The sequence below is a fragment of the Trachypithecus francoisi genome, unplaced genomic scaffold (genome assembly GCF_009764315.1).
Source record: "Trachypithecus francoisi isolate TF-2019V2 unplaced genomic scaffold, Tfra_2.0 Lachesis_group5, whole genome shotgun sequence".
In the NCBI taxonomy this organism is placed as follows: domain Eukaryota; kingdom Metazoa; phylum Chordata; class Mammalia; order Primates; family Cercopithecidae; genus Trachypithecus; species Trachypithecus francoisi.
In genome coordinates, this window is record NW_022681470.1 from 28,453,098 (window position 1) to 28,469,306 (window position 16,209).

The 16,209-nt window shown below is 36.4% G+C and overlaps 1 protein-coding gene across 2 annotated transcripts in view; it reads right to left on the minus strand.

Moving 5' to 3' along the window:
• Positions 1 to 16,209, minus strand: part of VAMP4 (vesicle associated membrane protein 4) — a 42,425-nt gene that overhangs the window by 18,755 nt on the left and 7,461 nt on the right. For both annotated transcript variants that reach the window (XR_004433580.1, XM_033195849.1), the window contains exons 3-4: positions 11,476 to 11,522; positions 781 to 831 (exon numbers count right to left, since the gene is read on the minus strand). Coding sequence is in view for 1 of the 2 variants with exons in the window: in XM_033195849.1 (XP_033051740.1) it covers positions 781 to 831; positions 11,476 to 11,522 (98 nt within the window). In the remaining variant the exon portion in view is untranslated. The remainder of the gene's footprint in view (positions 1 to 780; positions 832 to 11,475; positions 11,523 to 16,209) is intronic.

A 16,209-nucleotide genomic window follows, 5' to 3' on the forward strand; every position in this document is an offset into this window, starting at 1 on the left:
CACTGCTCTTTCCATTCCTTCTCCCATCCTGTCAGGACTCATATCTTTCCAACATGAGATACATTGATTACAGCATATTATCTCCATGTATCACCAAATAATATATACCTCAAAGGTTTTAAACTGCAAATTAATTAGCCATAAAACTTAGTTCAATATATAGGTTACAATAAATAAGAGATATGAAAAAATTCTGGAAGTAGATAAAACCATGCAGTAGATCAACAAATTAAATCTATTATATTACCTTTATTATCATTCTGAAAATAGGAATCAAGCTATGGATTTAAAAACAAAATAGACCTTCAGACTATGCTAAATAAATGGATTTGACATAAGGTAATCAAGTCATAAAAAAAAACAACAATCCTGCATTTCTTTAGCTATAATTCTGAGAAAATAAAAAGAATTTGGATTTTATAACCCAGCAGTTATATTTAGTCTATAAAATAAAATGAATTAGGTTTTTATAACCTAGCAGTTGTATTTAGTCTTATCAGGGGTCAACAACTTTTTCTGTAAAGGACCAGACACTCAGCAGATATTTTAGATTTTGTGGGCCATAAAATCTGCCACAGATTTGTCACAACTACTCAACTTTGCCATTGTAGCTTGACAGTACCTATTGATAATATGAAAACAAATGGGCATAACTATGTTCCAATAAAACTTTATTTACAAAAACAGGCTGCAGCCAAATTTGGCTCACAGGCTGCAGTTTGCCAATCTCTAGTCTACACAGAAATATGATTATCATTTAAACAAATGAACAAAACTTACTGCTTAATTTTATCATTTCTAGGTCCAAATCTTGGTCCGGATGGTCCCCTTCTGAAAACAAGTGCATACCAAGTACATATTAGTAGTGATAGGATTAAAACAAAACAAAAAAAGAGAAAGTATACACAAATGCAAACAATCAAGCTGAACTCTAAACATGGATCAGTTATTTATCATAAGGGACCACATTTTACTGATACTGGTAAAACTGAATAATAGGTAATCATGTCTTTACTTCATTGGTACTTATTACTAGCCACAATTAAGCTAATTCTTCTGAATGTTAAAACTTTCAGAGAAATTAGGGTTTATATTATCTTTTTTTTTTTTTTTTTTTTGAGACGGAGTCTTGCTCTGCCGCCCAGGCTGGAGTGCAGTGGCCGGCTCTCAGCTCACTGCAAGCTCCGCCTCCCGGGTTCACGCCATTCTCCTGTCTCAGCCTCCCGAGTAGCTGGGACTACAGGCGCCCGCCTCGTCGCCCGGCTAGTTTTTTGTATTTTTTAGTAGAGACGGGGTTTCACCGTATTAGCCAGGATGGTCTCGATCTCCTGACCTCGTGATCCGCCCGTCTCGGCCTCCCAAAGTGCTGGGATTACAGGCTTGAGCCACCGCGCCCGGCCTATATTATCTTATATAACAAAGTTACACAGAGTTTGTTCTGATCATTAAACTCTGTAATATCCTAACTACTTAACTGCTAGTGAATATTAATATCTTTATGGTCAACTGTAGAACTAAAAGCACAATTCACCTTGAATTTAGACTATAATGAAATGAGGAAACTACGAAGTGAAATGCTGATTGACAAAGATGGATATAGAGAAAAACTCATTCAAAACACTAACAATTTTAAGTATGTTTTTGATTACTCATCTTAAACTTATCAACATAGCAAAAGGGAAATGCAAGTTATTAAGAAAATACTAACATTACTCAGATTATTATCTCCTTATTGTAGTTGAATGTATATCACACCCTAACCAATCCATTTTAATATTCTTGAAATAACATTTGGTTAAAGTAATTATGATTCTTCTGGAGATAGAGAATAAGATATAAACTACAAAACTCAAAAGAAACTAGGTTCTTAAATTTCTAGACATGGCAATTTCTAAAGGAGGTGAAAAAATACAGCAATTGATAAAAAAATTTTGAAAACAAAATAAAACTGTTTACTGAAACTTATTTAACATAATGTATAAGTGTGAATATATCATCTTGCCTTAGTTCCTCTGAGCTTTTTCCTTAAAGTCTTTTAAGCTCCAGCGAAGCCTCAGAATACTGGAACAGTATTCCATTCCAAAATGATGTTAAACATTGAATTTCATAGAGAAAACTAATATTCTGAACCAGAGGCCATTCCTAAAAACTAGGCAAGAACTTACAAGAGCTGGTCAACCGAAAAACAAAGAAAAGCAGTTATTAAATGAGGAAACTATATATAAAGTGAAATGGAATCTGAAAATTATTGAATTAAAATTATCCCACTACAGGTTAAAAAAAAAAGCAGCAGCTATGTCTGTTTCATCTATCAAGTAACATGAGACTTCAAAATACTTATAGAAAAACACAAAATCAAAAGCTGGTTCTTTGAAAATTAAAACTTGATAAACTTCTAGCCAGACTGATTAGGAAAAAAAGAGAGAAGGCATAAATTAGTAATAGGAATGGAAGAGGGAACATCACTACAGACAAATGTACCATGGTTATATGAGACTTATTAACAGAAGCTAAGTGAAGGGTAGATAGGAACTCTCTATACTATCTGTGCAACTCTTCTGTGGATCTAAAATTACTTTAAAAAAATCCCCCAAAGAAAATTCCAGGACTAGATTTATTCAGTCATGAATTCTACCAAACATTTAATGAAGAAAAAGTACAAATTCTATGCAAACTCTTCTGGAAAACTAAAAAAGACAGAACCTTCCCAACTCATTATCCAGGGGCCCGTATGAATCTACCAAGAAAACCAGATAAAGACACAACAAGAAAAAGATGTAACTATCAACCAACCAATATCTCCTAATGAACACAGAAGCAAAAATTCTTAAACTCTTAACAAATTGATTCCAACAATGTTTTAAAAGAATAATACATGATGACCAAGTAGGGTTTACATCAGAAATGCAACAATTGTTTAAAATTTCAAAATCAACATAATTCACCACATTCACAGACTGATAGATGAAACAGACATAACTGCTGCTTTTTTTTTTAACCTGTAGTGGGATAATTTTAATTCAATAATTTTCAGATTCTATTTCACTTTATATATAGTTTCCTCATTTAATAACTGCTTTTCTTTGTTTTTCGGTTGACCAGCTCTTGTAAGTTCTTGCCTAGTTTTTAGGAATGGCCTCTGGTTCAGAATATTAGTTTTCTCTATGAAATTCAATGTTTAACATCATTTTGGAATGGAATACTGTTCCAGTATTCTGAGGCTTCGCTGGAACTTAAAAGACTTTAAGGAAAAAGCTCAGAGGAACTAAGGCAAGATGATATATTCACACTTACACATTATGTTAAATAAGTTTCAGTAAACAGTTTTATTTTGTTTTCAAAATTTTTTTTATCAATTGCTGTATTTTTTCACCTCCTTTAGAAATTGCCATGTCTAGAAATTTAAGAACCTAGTTTCTTTTGAGTTTTGTAGTTTATATCTTATTCTCATGAGATCAGCTAACGATAAAAACTCTTCACAAACTAGGAATAGAAGGAAACATCCTCAACCTGATACATCTACAAACAACAATAACAACATACAATGAAAATGAAACATAATATGAAAGATGAATGCTTCCCCTAAAGGAGATCAGGAATAAAGCAAGGACATTCACTCTCACCATCTATACCCAATATTGTACTGAATGTTCTAGTCAGAGCAATAAGGTAATAAAAAATAAAAGGCAAACATAGACAAGGAGGAAATAAAACTGTCTTTATTTGCAAAAAGTATAATTGTTCTATGTAGAAAATCCAGTAGGATCTATAAAAACAATACTAAAACTACTAAGGGGGTTTGGCAAGATTGTAGAATACAAGGTTAATTTACAAAAATGACATTTATACTAGCAATGAGTACAACATTCTAAAATTTTGAAACACCATCTGAAATGTCATTTTTAGTAGCATCAGAAATTATGAAAATCAATGTGCAAAAATCACAAGTATTCCTATACACCAATAACAAACAGAGAGCCAAATCATGAGTGAACTCTCATTCACAATTGCTTCAAAGAGAATAAAAGACCTAGGAATCCAACTTACAAGGGATGTGAAGGACCTCTTCAAGGAGAACTACAAACCACTGCTCAATGAAATAAAAGAGGACATAAACAAATGGAAGAACATTCCATACTCATGGATAGGAAGAATCAATATTGTGAAAATGGCCATACTGCCCAAGGTTATTTATAGATTCAATGCCATCCCCATCAAGCTACCAACGACTTTCTTCACAGAATTGGAAAAAACTACTTTAAAGTTCATATGGAACCAAAAAAGAGCCCACATTGCCAAGACAATCCTAAGCCAAAAGAACAAAGCTGGAGGCATCATGCTACCTGACTTCAAACTATGCTACAAGGCTACAGTAACCAAAACAGCATGGTACTGGTACCAAAACAGACATGTATACCAATGGAACAGAATAGAGCCCTGGGAAATAACACCACACATCTACAACTATCTGCTCTTTGACAAACCTGACAAAAACAAGAAATGGGGAAAGGATTCCCTATTTAAAAAATGGTGCTGGGAAAACTGACTAGCCATATGTAGAAAGCTGAAACTGGATCCCTTCCTTACACTTTATACAAAAATTAATTCAAGATGGATTAGAGACTTAAATGTTAGACCTAATACCATAAAAACCCTAGAAGAAAACCTAGGTAATACCATTCAGGACATAGGCATGGGCAAGGACTTCATGTCTAAAATACCAAAAGCAATGGCAACAAAAGCCAAAATAGACAAATGGGATCTAATTAAACTAAAGAGCTTCTGCACAGCAAAAGAAACTACCATCAGAGTGAACAGGCAACCTACAGAATGGGAGAAAATTTTTACAATCTACCTATCTGACAAAGGGCTAATATCCAGAACCTACAAAGAACTCAAACAAATTTACAAGAAAAAATCAAACAACCCCATCAAAAAGTGAGCAAAGGATATGAACAGACACTTCGCAAAAGAAGACATTTATGCAGCCAACAGACACATCAGAAAATGCTCATCATCACTGGTCATCAGAGAAATGCAAATCAAAACCACAATGAGATACCATCTCACACCAGTTAGAATGGCAATCATTAAAAAGTCAGGAAACAACAGGTGCTGGAGAGGATATGGAGAAATAGGAACACTTTTACACTGCTGGTGGGACAGTAAACTAGTTCAACCATTGTGGAAGACAGTGTGGTGATTCCTCAAGGATCTAGAACTAGAAATACCATTTGACCCAGCCATCCCCTTACTGAGCATATACCCAAAAGATTATAAATCATGCTGCTACAAAGACACATGTACATGTATGTTTATTGTGGCATTATTCACAATAGCAAAGACTTGGAACCAACCCAAATGTCCATCAATGATAGATTGCATTAAGAAAATGTGGCACATATACACCATGGAATACTATGCAGCCATAAAAAAGGATGAGTTCATGTCCTTCGTAAGCACATGGATGAAACTGGAAACCATCATTCTCAGCAAACTATCGCAAGGACAGAAAACCAAACACCGTATGTTCTCACTCATAGGTGGGAACTGAACAATAAGAACACTTGGACACGACAGTGGGGAACATCATGCACCGGGGCCTGTCTTGAGGTGGGGAGAGGGGGGAGGGATGGCATTAGGAGATATACCTAATGTAAATGACGAGTTAACGGGTGCAGCACACCAACACGGCACATCTATACATATGTAACAAACCTGCACATTGTGCACATGTACCCTAGAACTTAAAGTATAATAATAAAAAATAATAAAAAAAAGAAAATACTTAAGGATCAATTTGACAAAGAAAAAAAATACAACATCTGGACACTGAAAATCACAAAACACTGCTGGAAGAAATTACCCAAATAAATAAAAAGATATACCATTTTCATGGGTCTGAAAACCAAATATTAAAATGTGAATTATCCCCAAACTGATCTACAGGTTCAATACAATCTCAACCAAAATTCCAGCAGGCTTGCTGGAAACTGACAAGATGATTCTAAAATTTATATGAAAATGCTTAGAGCCTCCAATAGCCAAAAGAACTTTGAAAAGGCAATGCAAAGTTGAAGGATATAAACTATACTACCTCACAACTTACTATAAAGTCACAGTACTCAAGATAGTGATTACTATGGTATTGATGTAAGAAAGACATAGAGTCCAGAAATAGAGCCACACATATATGGTCAATAAATTTTTATTGTGGTAAATATATATAACATATATTTACTATTTAAACTATTTTTAAGCATACAGTTCTGTGGCATTAAGTAATTCACTTAATGAACTATCATCACCATTCATCTCTAGAACTTTTTCATCTTGCAAAACTGAAACTCTGTCCCCTAACTCGCCATTCCCTTCTCCTGAAAGGCCCTGGCAAACATCATTCTATTTTGTGTTTCTATGAATTTGATTACTCTAGGTACCTCATATAAGTGGAATCATGCAATATTTTTCCTTTTATGACTGGTTTCTTTTACTTAGCATACAGTCTTCAAGGTTCATCCATGTTTTAGCATATGTCAGAATTTCCTTCCAAACTTTTAAGGCTGAATAAATTCCATGTATGTATTCAATATTGAGTTCCTGGGTGTAGAGGCTTGTGCTATTAATTCTAGCTACTCTGGTAGGGGAATTGAGGCAGGAGAATCACTTGAAGTCAGGAGTTCAAGACCATCCTGGCCAACATAATGAGACCCTGTCTCAGTCAGTCAATCAATCAGCAAACAATTTAAAAAATTAAAAAAACTGAGTTCCCTTTTGAGAGGTAGCTATTGCTCTAATCTAAGGCTTTGCACCACAAGTAGCATTGTAGGAAATTCGCATGACTCTATAGAAATCTTGTCACCCATAATGCCACACATCAACAGCCATCTGATCTTTGACAAACCCAACAAAAACAAGAAATGGGGAAAGGATTCCCTAGTTAATAAATGGTGCTGGGAAAATTGGCTAGCCATAAGTAGAAAGCTGAAACTGGATCCTTTCCTTACTCCTTATATGAAAATTAATTCAAGATGGATTAGAGACTTAAATGTTAGACCTAATACCATAAAAACCCTAGAAGAAAACCTAGGTAATACCATTCAGGACATAGGCATGGGCAAGGACTTCATGTCTAAAATACCAAAAGCAACGGCAACAAAAGCCAAAATAGACAAATGGGATCTAATTAAACTAAAGAGCTTCTGCACAGCAAAAAAAACCTATCATCAGAGTGAACAGGCAACCTACAGAATGGGAGAAAATTTTTGCAATCTACTTATCAGACAAAGGGCTAATATCCAGAACCTATAAAGAACTCAATCAAATTTACAAGAAAAAATCAAACAACCCCATCAAAAAGTGAGCAAAGGATATGAACAGACACTTCTCAAAAGAAGACATTCATACAACCAACAGACACATGAAAAAATGCTCATCATCACTGGTCATCAGAGAAATGCAAATCAAAACCACAATGAGATACCATCTCACACCAGTTAGAATGGCAATCATTAAAAAGTCAGGAAACAACAGGTGTTGGAGAGGATGTGGAGAAATAGGAACACTTTTACACTGTTGGTGGGACTGTAAAGTAGTTCAACCATGACGGAAAACAGTATGGCGATTCCTCAAGGATCTAGAACTAGAAATACCATTTGACTCAGCCATCCCATTACTGGGTATATACCCAAAGGATTATAAATCATGCTGCTATAAAGACACATGCACACGTATGTTTATTGCAGCACTATTCACAATAGCAAAGACTTGGAATCAACCCAGATGTCCATCAGTGACAGACTGGATTAAGAAAATGTGGCACATATACACCATGGAATACTATGCAGCCATAAAAAGGGATGAGTTCGTGTCCTTTGTAGGGACATGGATGCAGCTGGAAACCATCATTCTCAGCAAACTATCGCAAGAACAGAAAACCAAACACTGCATGTTCTCACTCATAGGTGGGAACTGAACAATGAGAACACTTGGACACAGGAAGGGGAACATCACACATGGGGGCCCATTGTGGGGAGGGGGGAGGGGGGAGGGATAGCATTAGGAGATATACCTAATGTAAATAATGAGTTAATGGCTGCAGCACACCAACATGGCACATGTATACATATGTAACAAACCTGCACGTTGCGCACATGTACCCTAGAACTTAAAGTATAATAAAATAAATAAATACATAAAAAGAAAATTATCTCCCCACATTATCTGACATTCTGCCAAAAATGATACTATTTTCTGTTACTAGATTTGCTGCTATCTATCCTGTAAGCTCTTTCTTCATTGCTTCACGGGTTTCCTCTTTTTTAAAAAATTTTTTAATTTTTTAGATGGAGTCTTTTTGTCTGTCACCCAGGCTAGAATGCAGTGTTGCGATCTTGGCTCACTGCAACCTCCGCCTCCCAGGTTCAAGCGATTCTCCTGCCTTAGCCTCCTGAGTAGCTGGGATTTACAGGTGCACACCGCCATGCCTGGCTAATTTTTGTATTTTTAGCAGAGATGTTTCACTGTGTTGGCCAGGCTGGTCTCGAACTCCTGACCTCAGGTGATCTGCCTGCCTCAGTCTCCCAAAGTGCTGCGATTACAGGCATGAGCCACTGTGCCTGGCTAGGTTTCCGTTAATTTTTATAAAATGTTTTCATTTGGAAAAAAAACCCAGCCTCAATAAAAGAAGTCACAATTTTTTTTTTTTTTTTTTTTTTTTGAGATGAAGTGTCACTCTGTTGCCCAAGCTGGAGTGCAGTGGTGCAATCCGGCTCACTGCAACCTCCAACTCCTGGGTTCAAGCGGTTCTCCTGCCTCAGTCTCCCAAGTAGGTGGGACTACAGGCTCAAGCCACCATGCCCGGCTAATTTTTGTATTGCTAGTAGAGACAGGGTTTCACTATGTTGGCCAGGCTGGTCTTGAACTCCTGACCTTGTGATCCGCCCGCCTCGGCCTGCCAAAGAGCTAGGATTACAGGCGTGAGCCACTGCCAAGTCACAATATTTTAACAAAGTAAGAGGTAAATGTTTCCTCTCACGCATATTTCCCTCTACATCAATCCCCAGAGAAAACTCCCACAACAATGTTGTCCTTCCTGACTTGACAAATGTAAACCTAGACCTGTCCGAGGACTCTTTCTAATCATAACTACAAAGGATTGATCAGTTCAACTAATTTTTTATGAGATGCCAAGGTAATTCAGTGGGGAAAGGATGATCTTTTTATCAAATTACAATGAAATAGCTGGATGGCTATATTCTCCCAGTTTCATCCTTACCTCAAATATATACAAAAATTAACTTAAAAGGGATTGTAGGCCTAAATGTAAAAATCGAAACTATAAAACTCCTAGAAGAAAATACAGGTAAAAATCTTAGTGACTTTGAGTTGGGGAAAGATTTCTTGTATATAAAAAAATGGCAAAAACAATAGGAAAAAAATTCAATAAACTGATGCCATCAAAATCAAAATTTTAATCTTCAAAAGATACTATTACAAAATGAAAAGGTTAAGTTATAGATTTGTAGTAAATATTTACAGAACACATATCTGACAGAAAATTTGTATCTTGTATAAAAACTCTTGGCCAGGCATAGTGGCTCATCCCCGTAATCCCAGCACTTTGGGAGGCTGAGGTGGGAGGATCAATTGAGGCCAGGAATTTGAGACCAGCCTGGGAAACAAAGTGAGACCTAATCTCTGCAAAATATAAATAAATATAATAATTAGTTGGGTGTGATGGCACACACCCATAGTCCCAGCTACTTGGGAGGCTGAGGTGAGAAAATCATTTGAGCCCAGGAGTTTGAAGCTGCGGTGAGCCAAGAGTGCGCCAGGACACTCCACCAACCTGAGCAAGAGTAATATCTTGTCTCAAAAAAATAATAATAAATAAAATAAAAATAAAAAGCAAAAAAACACAACTCAATGAGAAAAAGTTTAAAATGGGCAAGAGTTGAACAAAGAAGGTATGAGGATGAAAAATAAGCACACTAACATATTCAACATCATATGTCATTAAGGAAATGCAAATTAAAACCACAACAAGACACCACTACACACCCACTAGAATGGCTAGAATGAAAAAGACTGAAGAAGATTGACCATATGTAGTGTTGATGAGGATATGGAGCAACTGGAATTCTCATACAATGCTGATGACAATATAAAATGGTACAACCACTTTGGAAAACAATTGTAAACTTACACCAGCCATTCTACTCCTAGGTATTTTTATTTCCAAGAGAAATAATAGCATATATCCACACAAAAACCTGCACACAAATGTTTGTTAACAGCTTTATATGTAAAAGCCAAAAAGTAGAAACAACCCAAAAATCCACACACAAGTGATTGCATAAACAAACTGCAGCATCATACAATGGAATACTACTCAGAAAATTAAAAAACCCAACTATTAACACATGGATGAATCTCAAAACCCACGCTGAATAAAGCCAGGTTTTAAAAAGGGGGCATACTGCATGATTTCATTTATAAAAAACTTTAGAAAATACAAACTACGGTGATAGAAAGCAGACCACTGGTTGCCTAGGGACTGGGACAGCAATGGATTACCAAGGGTTATGAGGAAATTTGCAGGGCGACAGATGGTTCATTATTTGATTTTGGTGATGATGTCACAGGTATACAGTACAGTAAGCTCTCCCTCACCCATGGTTTTGCTTTCCACAGTTTCAGTTACCCATGGTCAACTGCAGTCTGAAAATATTAAATGGAAAATTCCAGAAATACAATTTGTAAGTTTTAAATTGTGCACCATTCTGAGTGGCATGATGAAACCTCAAGTTGCCCTGCTTTGTCGCACCTGAAATGTGAATCACCCCTTTGTCCTGCATATCCACATTGTGTATGCTACCCATCCCTTTAGTTATCAACATCTTCTTGGCTTCATGATCCAAGACCACCTTAAATAGATGATGATTCTTCTGACATATCATCAGAGGTCAATAGTACCTAATGCTATGTCAAAATGTCTATATCCTTCACCTCACTTCATCTTATCATGTAGGCATTTTATTATCTCACATCATCACAAGAAGAAGGGTGAGCATAGGATGATATTTTAAGAGAGAGAGAGACAGAGACCAGATGCACAAAAATTTTATTATAGTATATTGTTATAAGTGTTCTATTACTAGCTTTTGCTGTTAATCTCTTACAGTGCCTAATTTATAAGTTAAACTTTATGATAGGTATGTATGTATAGAAAAAAACATATGTGTGTATACATATACACACATATATAAAACTTATATGTATGTATATATACACATACATATATACATATGGTTTGCTACTCTGTTTTCACATATCCACTGGGGGATCTTGGAATGCATCTCTCATGTATAAGGGAGACTACTGTATGTCTGTCAAAATGTATACAGTATACTTTAGATATATGCATGTATTATATGTCAATTACACCCTAATAAAGCTGTAAAAAAAACTTACAGAAAAAAGTCCTCTTCTTCATCTGAATCATCTTCCAAAAGATTTCTCTGTCAAAAAAAGAAAAAGACTTGAGTTTTCAGATTCAGAGGGCTTATAAAATGCCACAGAGGAGTAATGAAATAAGTCCTATACTAGTGAAATATCTTAACTCCAAGTGTCCATAAAGAGGGAAAAGTAATTACATATCCTTCACTGGAAGCTAGAAGATGTGGGACAACATTTACAGACTTTGCAAAGAAAATGCTCATAATTATAGAATCCTATAACTGACTAAAAAAGGTAGAAAGGTCACTGAAGCTGGTATGGGAGTGAGGAACTGCAGGTAGTCAGGAGGGAGGAAGTCCCCTCTCCTTCCTTCTAACTGCCAGTGTCTGTCTATTGGCAGAACTTAGGGAGCCAGGTGGAAAGACGAAATATAGTTTGTGGATTCCAATTGCAGCATCAGAGAAGAGAATAGAGGGATAGTCTGGAGCTGAGGACAAGGGCTTAAAAATGGGCATGTTCTGCTTTTTAGCTACTCTACCCACAAACAGCCCCCTAAACAAATCTGAACTTCCAAACAAAAGCAATCTTACTTTTACAACATACAACAATTTTCCTTAAAATGAGGACAGTCTCACCTTCTCCCCAAAAGGGGTGGGTATAAAGTCCAAAAGGTGGCTAAAGAAGAGCAAAACCCAGACCTTTTCAGACACACAAGAGCTCACACAGTATACAAGAATCCCTTATCCTAAATGCTTGGGACCAGAAGTATTTCAAATTTTGGATTTTAGAATATTTGCATACATATAAGGAAACATCTTGGGGATGGGACCGAAGTCTCAACACAAAATTCATTATGCTTCATAAAGACCTTGAGTTTCAAATATACCTTATATACATGGCCTAAGGGTACTTTTACATAATATTTTTTAATACTCTTATGCATGAAACAAAATTTTGATTGCGTTTTGACTGCAACTCATCACATAAGGTCAAGCGTGGAATTTTCCATTGTGGCATAATGCTGGTACTTAAAAAGTTTCAGATTTGGGAGCATTTTGGATTTTCAGATTAGGGATGCTCAAACTACCACTTGTTGTAGGCGGAATAATAGCTCCCAAAGATGTTCATTTCCTAATTATGAAAACCTGTTTTTTTGTTTTGTTTTGTTTGTTTTGTTTTGTTTGAGACAGAGTCGTGCTCTGTCACACAGGCTGGAGTGCAGTGGTGCAATCTCAGCTTACTGCAACCTCCACCTCCCGGGTTCAAGCGATTCTCCTGCTTTAGACTCCCAAGTAGCTGGGACTACAGGTGCGTGCCACCACGCCTGGCTAATATAATCACCAAAACCTGTGAATGTATTACCTTGAATGGTAAAAGGGACTTTGCAGATGTGATTACAGATCTTGAGAAGAAAAGATCATTATGAATTATTCATATGGGCCCAATGCAGAGAAGAGAGAGAGAGAGAGACAGACAGACATTACACTGACGGTTTTGAAGACACAGGAAGGGGCATGAGCCTAAAAAGGTAAACAGCCTGTAGGAGCTAGGAAAAGCAAAAAAACAGTTTCTTCCCTAAAGCCTCCAGAAAGAACACAGCCCTACTGGCACCTTGATTTTAGCCCCATAAGCTCATTTTAGACTTCTGGTCACCAGAACCATAAGACAATAAATTTGTGTTGTTTTAAGTCTGTGGTAATTTGTAGCAGCAGTAATGGGAAATTAATACACTACCCATGTACTTTTTCTGAGGAAATTCCTCAAGAAATTACAGCAGCCAAAAAGAAAATGAAATGAAAACAAAGACCTTAAGACTGAGATGGATGATGCAATCAATGAATCTAATACAATATGTGGCCAAATCTAAATAGTTGATGACAATGTGACTGTAAACAATAAGTTAAAGCTTTTGAAAAAAATACGTATTATACAGAAAAGCTTAAAAAGAACCTAAAACTTTTCCAACAAAGCCCAGAAGCTGGGAGTGGGAGACTGAAGTGAGAAAGTGAAAGCATTGCCAATATGCTCATCTTGATGAGGAGTGGAATGGAGGAGGCGGGAACAGGACTAGAATTAAAAAGTAAAACAAAGGAAGGGGCTTAGTTTTTGGTATGTTGACAGAGAACACAGATTAACACTACCATTAAAATATAAAGTTAGTAACAAAAGAGAGAGGGAAGGGAGTAAAATATCTAAACTGTGGTTTAGATATGGTGGTTCTGGGGGCAAGGAGGAAGATGAGTGAAAATAATCAATCTAGCGTAAGGGAAGGCATAAGAGAATTTAGCATAAGAAAAGGCATACGGGAAAAGGAAAATATAAGAAATACAATGAATATCACTATATCTATGTATAATATATGACATATACTAAAAAGTGAAAAAAATGAAAGAAGGATGTATTCAATACTCATTTAACAAGTATTTTTGGGCATCTTTTACGTGCTTCTATGTGCACTGTTATGAGTACTAAGCACCGGTTTTGAACAAAACGAAGTCTGAGCGCTCACAGAAAAACAAGATTGCGACAAATGCTGTGCAGAGAATTAAAACAGTGATGGGACAGAAAGTGATGGTGTGACTATGTGAGATTAGGCTGTCATAAAAAATCACTCTGAAGAGGTGAAATTTAAGCTGAGATCCAAATAACAAAGAGCCAGCCAAAGATCAGGGTGAAGAGCATTCATTGCTGCAGGACTAGCTGGCTGGCACAGAAAAAGTCCGAGTGTATTAGTTATTCACAATAAATGTGACTGGTTTGAATGTCCCCATTTAATAACAAAAACTATATGTAATTTGGGTTCAAAAAAATTCTAGCCAATATCTGTTTGCAAGAAATTCATCTAAAACAAATATCGAATAAAGGATGGGGAAAAGCGGGGGTAGAAAACATACATCAGCAAATTCTAACAAAAAGAATGTTACAGTTAGCAATATAAAGAGGAATTTTAGGACAAAGTATTAAACAATCAAATAAGATGATTTTACAATAATAAAATGTACAATCCATCAAGAAGATTTAATAGCAACGAATGTTTAAATACCTAATAATATAGCTTAAAATATCTAAAACGAAAGCTGCACGAATTATGAGAAAGCTAGTAAGAAAAAGAGACATTATAGAAAAACAAAGAATAGAAATAGATAATACCCAATAGAAGAAATGGCCAATGACCACATGAAATGTTCAAAACCAATTAATATTCAAGGAAATGCATTAGGTCATTTTTTAAATAAGTATTTCTGAGTAATATTCCAGCTAACAAGCAACAGACAAGCATTACATTTATAATATAATTTATTTGGTTTATGGCCGGGCATGGTGGCTCACACCTGTAATCCCGGCACTTTGGGAAGATGAGGAGGGAGGATCACTTGAGCCCCAGAGTTCGAAACCAGCCTGGGCAGTGTAGTGAAACCCCATCTCTACCAAAAAAAAAAAAATTAGGCGTGGTGGTGTATGCCTGTAGTTCCAGCTACTCTGGAGGCTACTTGGGGGGATTGCTTGAGCCCAGGAGGAGGCTGCAGTGATCCATGATTGTGCCACTGCATTCCAGCCTGGATGACAGAGCCAGACCCAGTCTCAAAATAATAATGATAACAGTAATAATTTATTTGGTTTAGAGGATAATAATACTAAAGATAAGGTATGTTTACTATAATTGTACACTGAGAAACACACCTTTTCTCAATGTCTCAAACCAGTGCCTTTTCATACATTCATTGAATAAACACAAGTGCTAGGGATACAGTATCAAAAAATAATAATAGAACACAATGAGATAATATTTTATACCCACTAGGCAGATAATAATAAGTGTTGGTGAGGATGTGGAGAAATCGGAACCGTCATACATTGCTGGTGAGAATGTAAAAATTGTACAACCACTTTGGAAAACAGGTGGGCAGTTCTTCAAAAGGCTGAACAGAGAGTTACTACAATACTCAGCAACTCTGCCTTAGGTATATACCCAAGAGAAATAAAAACATGCTCAAACAAAAACTTGTATGCTAATGTTCATAGCAGCAGTATTCAAAATAGCCAAAAGTAGAAAAAAACCCAAATATCTATGAACCGATAAATGGGTAAACCAAATGTGTTATATCAATATAAGGGAATATTACTTAGCAATAAAAAGGAATGAAGGCCTCCCAGCACTTTGGGAGGCCGAGGTGGGCGAATCACCTGAGATCAGGAGTTCGAGACTAGCCTGGCCAATATGGTGGAACCCCATCTCTACTAAAAACACAAAAATTAGCTGGGCATGGTGGTGCATGCCTGTAATCCCAGCTACTTGGGAGGCTGAGGCAGGAAAATTGCTTGAACCCAGGAGGTGGAGGTTGCAGTGAGCCGAGATCGCACCATTGGATTCCATCCAGCCTGTGCAACAGAGGGAGACTCCGTCTCAAAAAGAAAAAGAAAAAAAGAAAAGAATGAAGCACTGATATGCACTACAACATTGATGAATCTTAAAAACATTATGCTAAGTCAAAGAAGCCAGTCACAAAAGGCCATATGTTATATGATTCCGTTTATAGAAAACATCCAGAATAGATGTATCCATAGGTCTGCAGTTGCTTAAAGGCTGAGGGGATAAAGAAAATGGGAGATGACTGCAAAAGGGCACAGCATTTCTTTTTGGGCTAATGAAAATATCCTAAAATTGATTGTGGTGATTGTTGCACAACTCTGTGAGTATAATAAAACCCACTGAATTGTACACTTTAAGTGGGTGAATTGTATGGTATG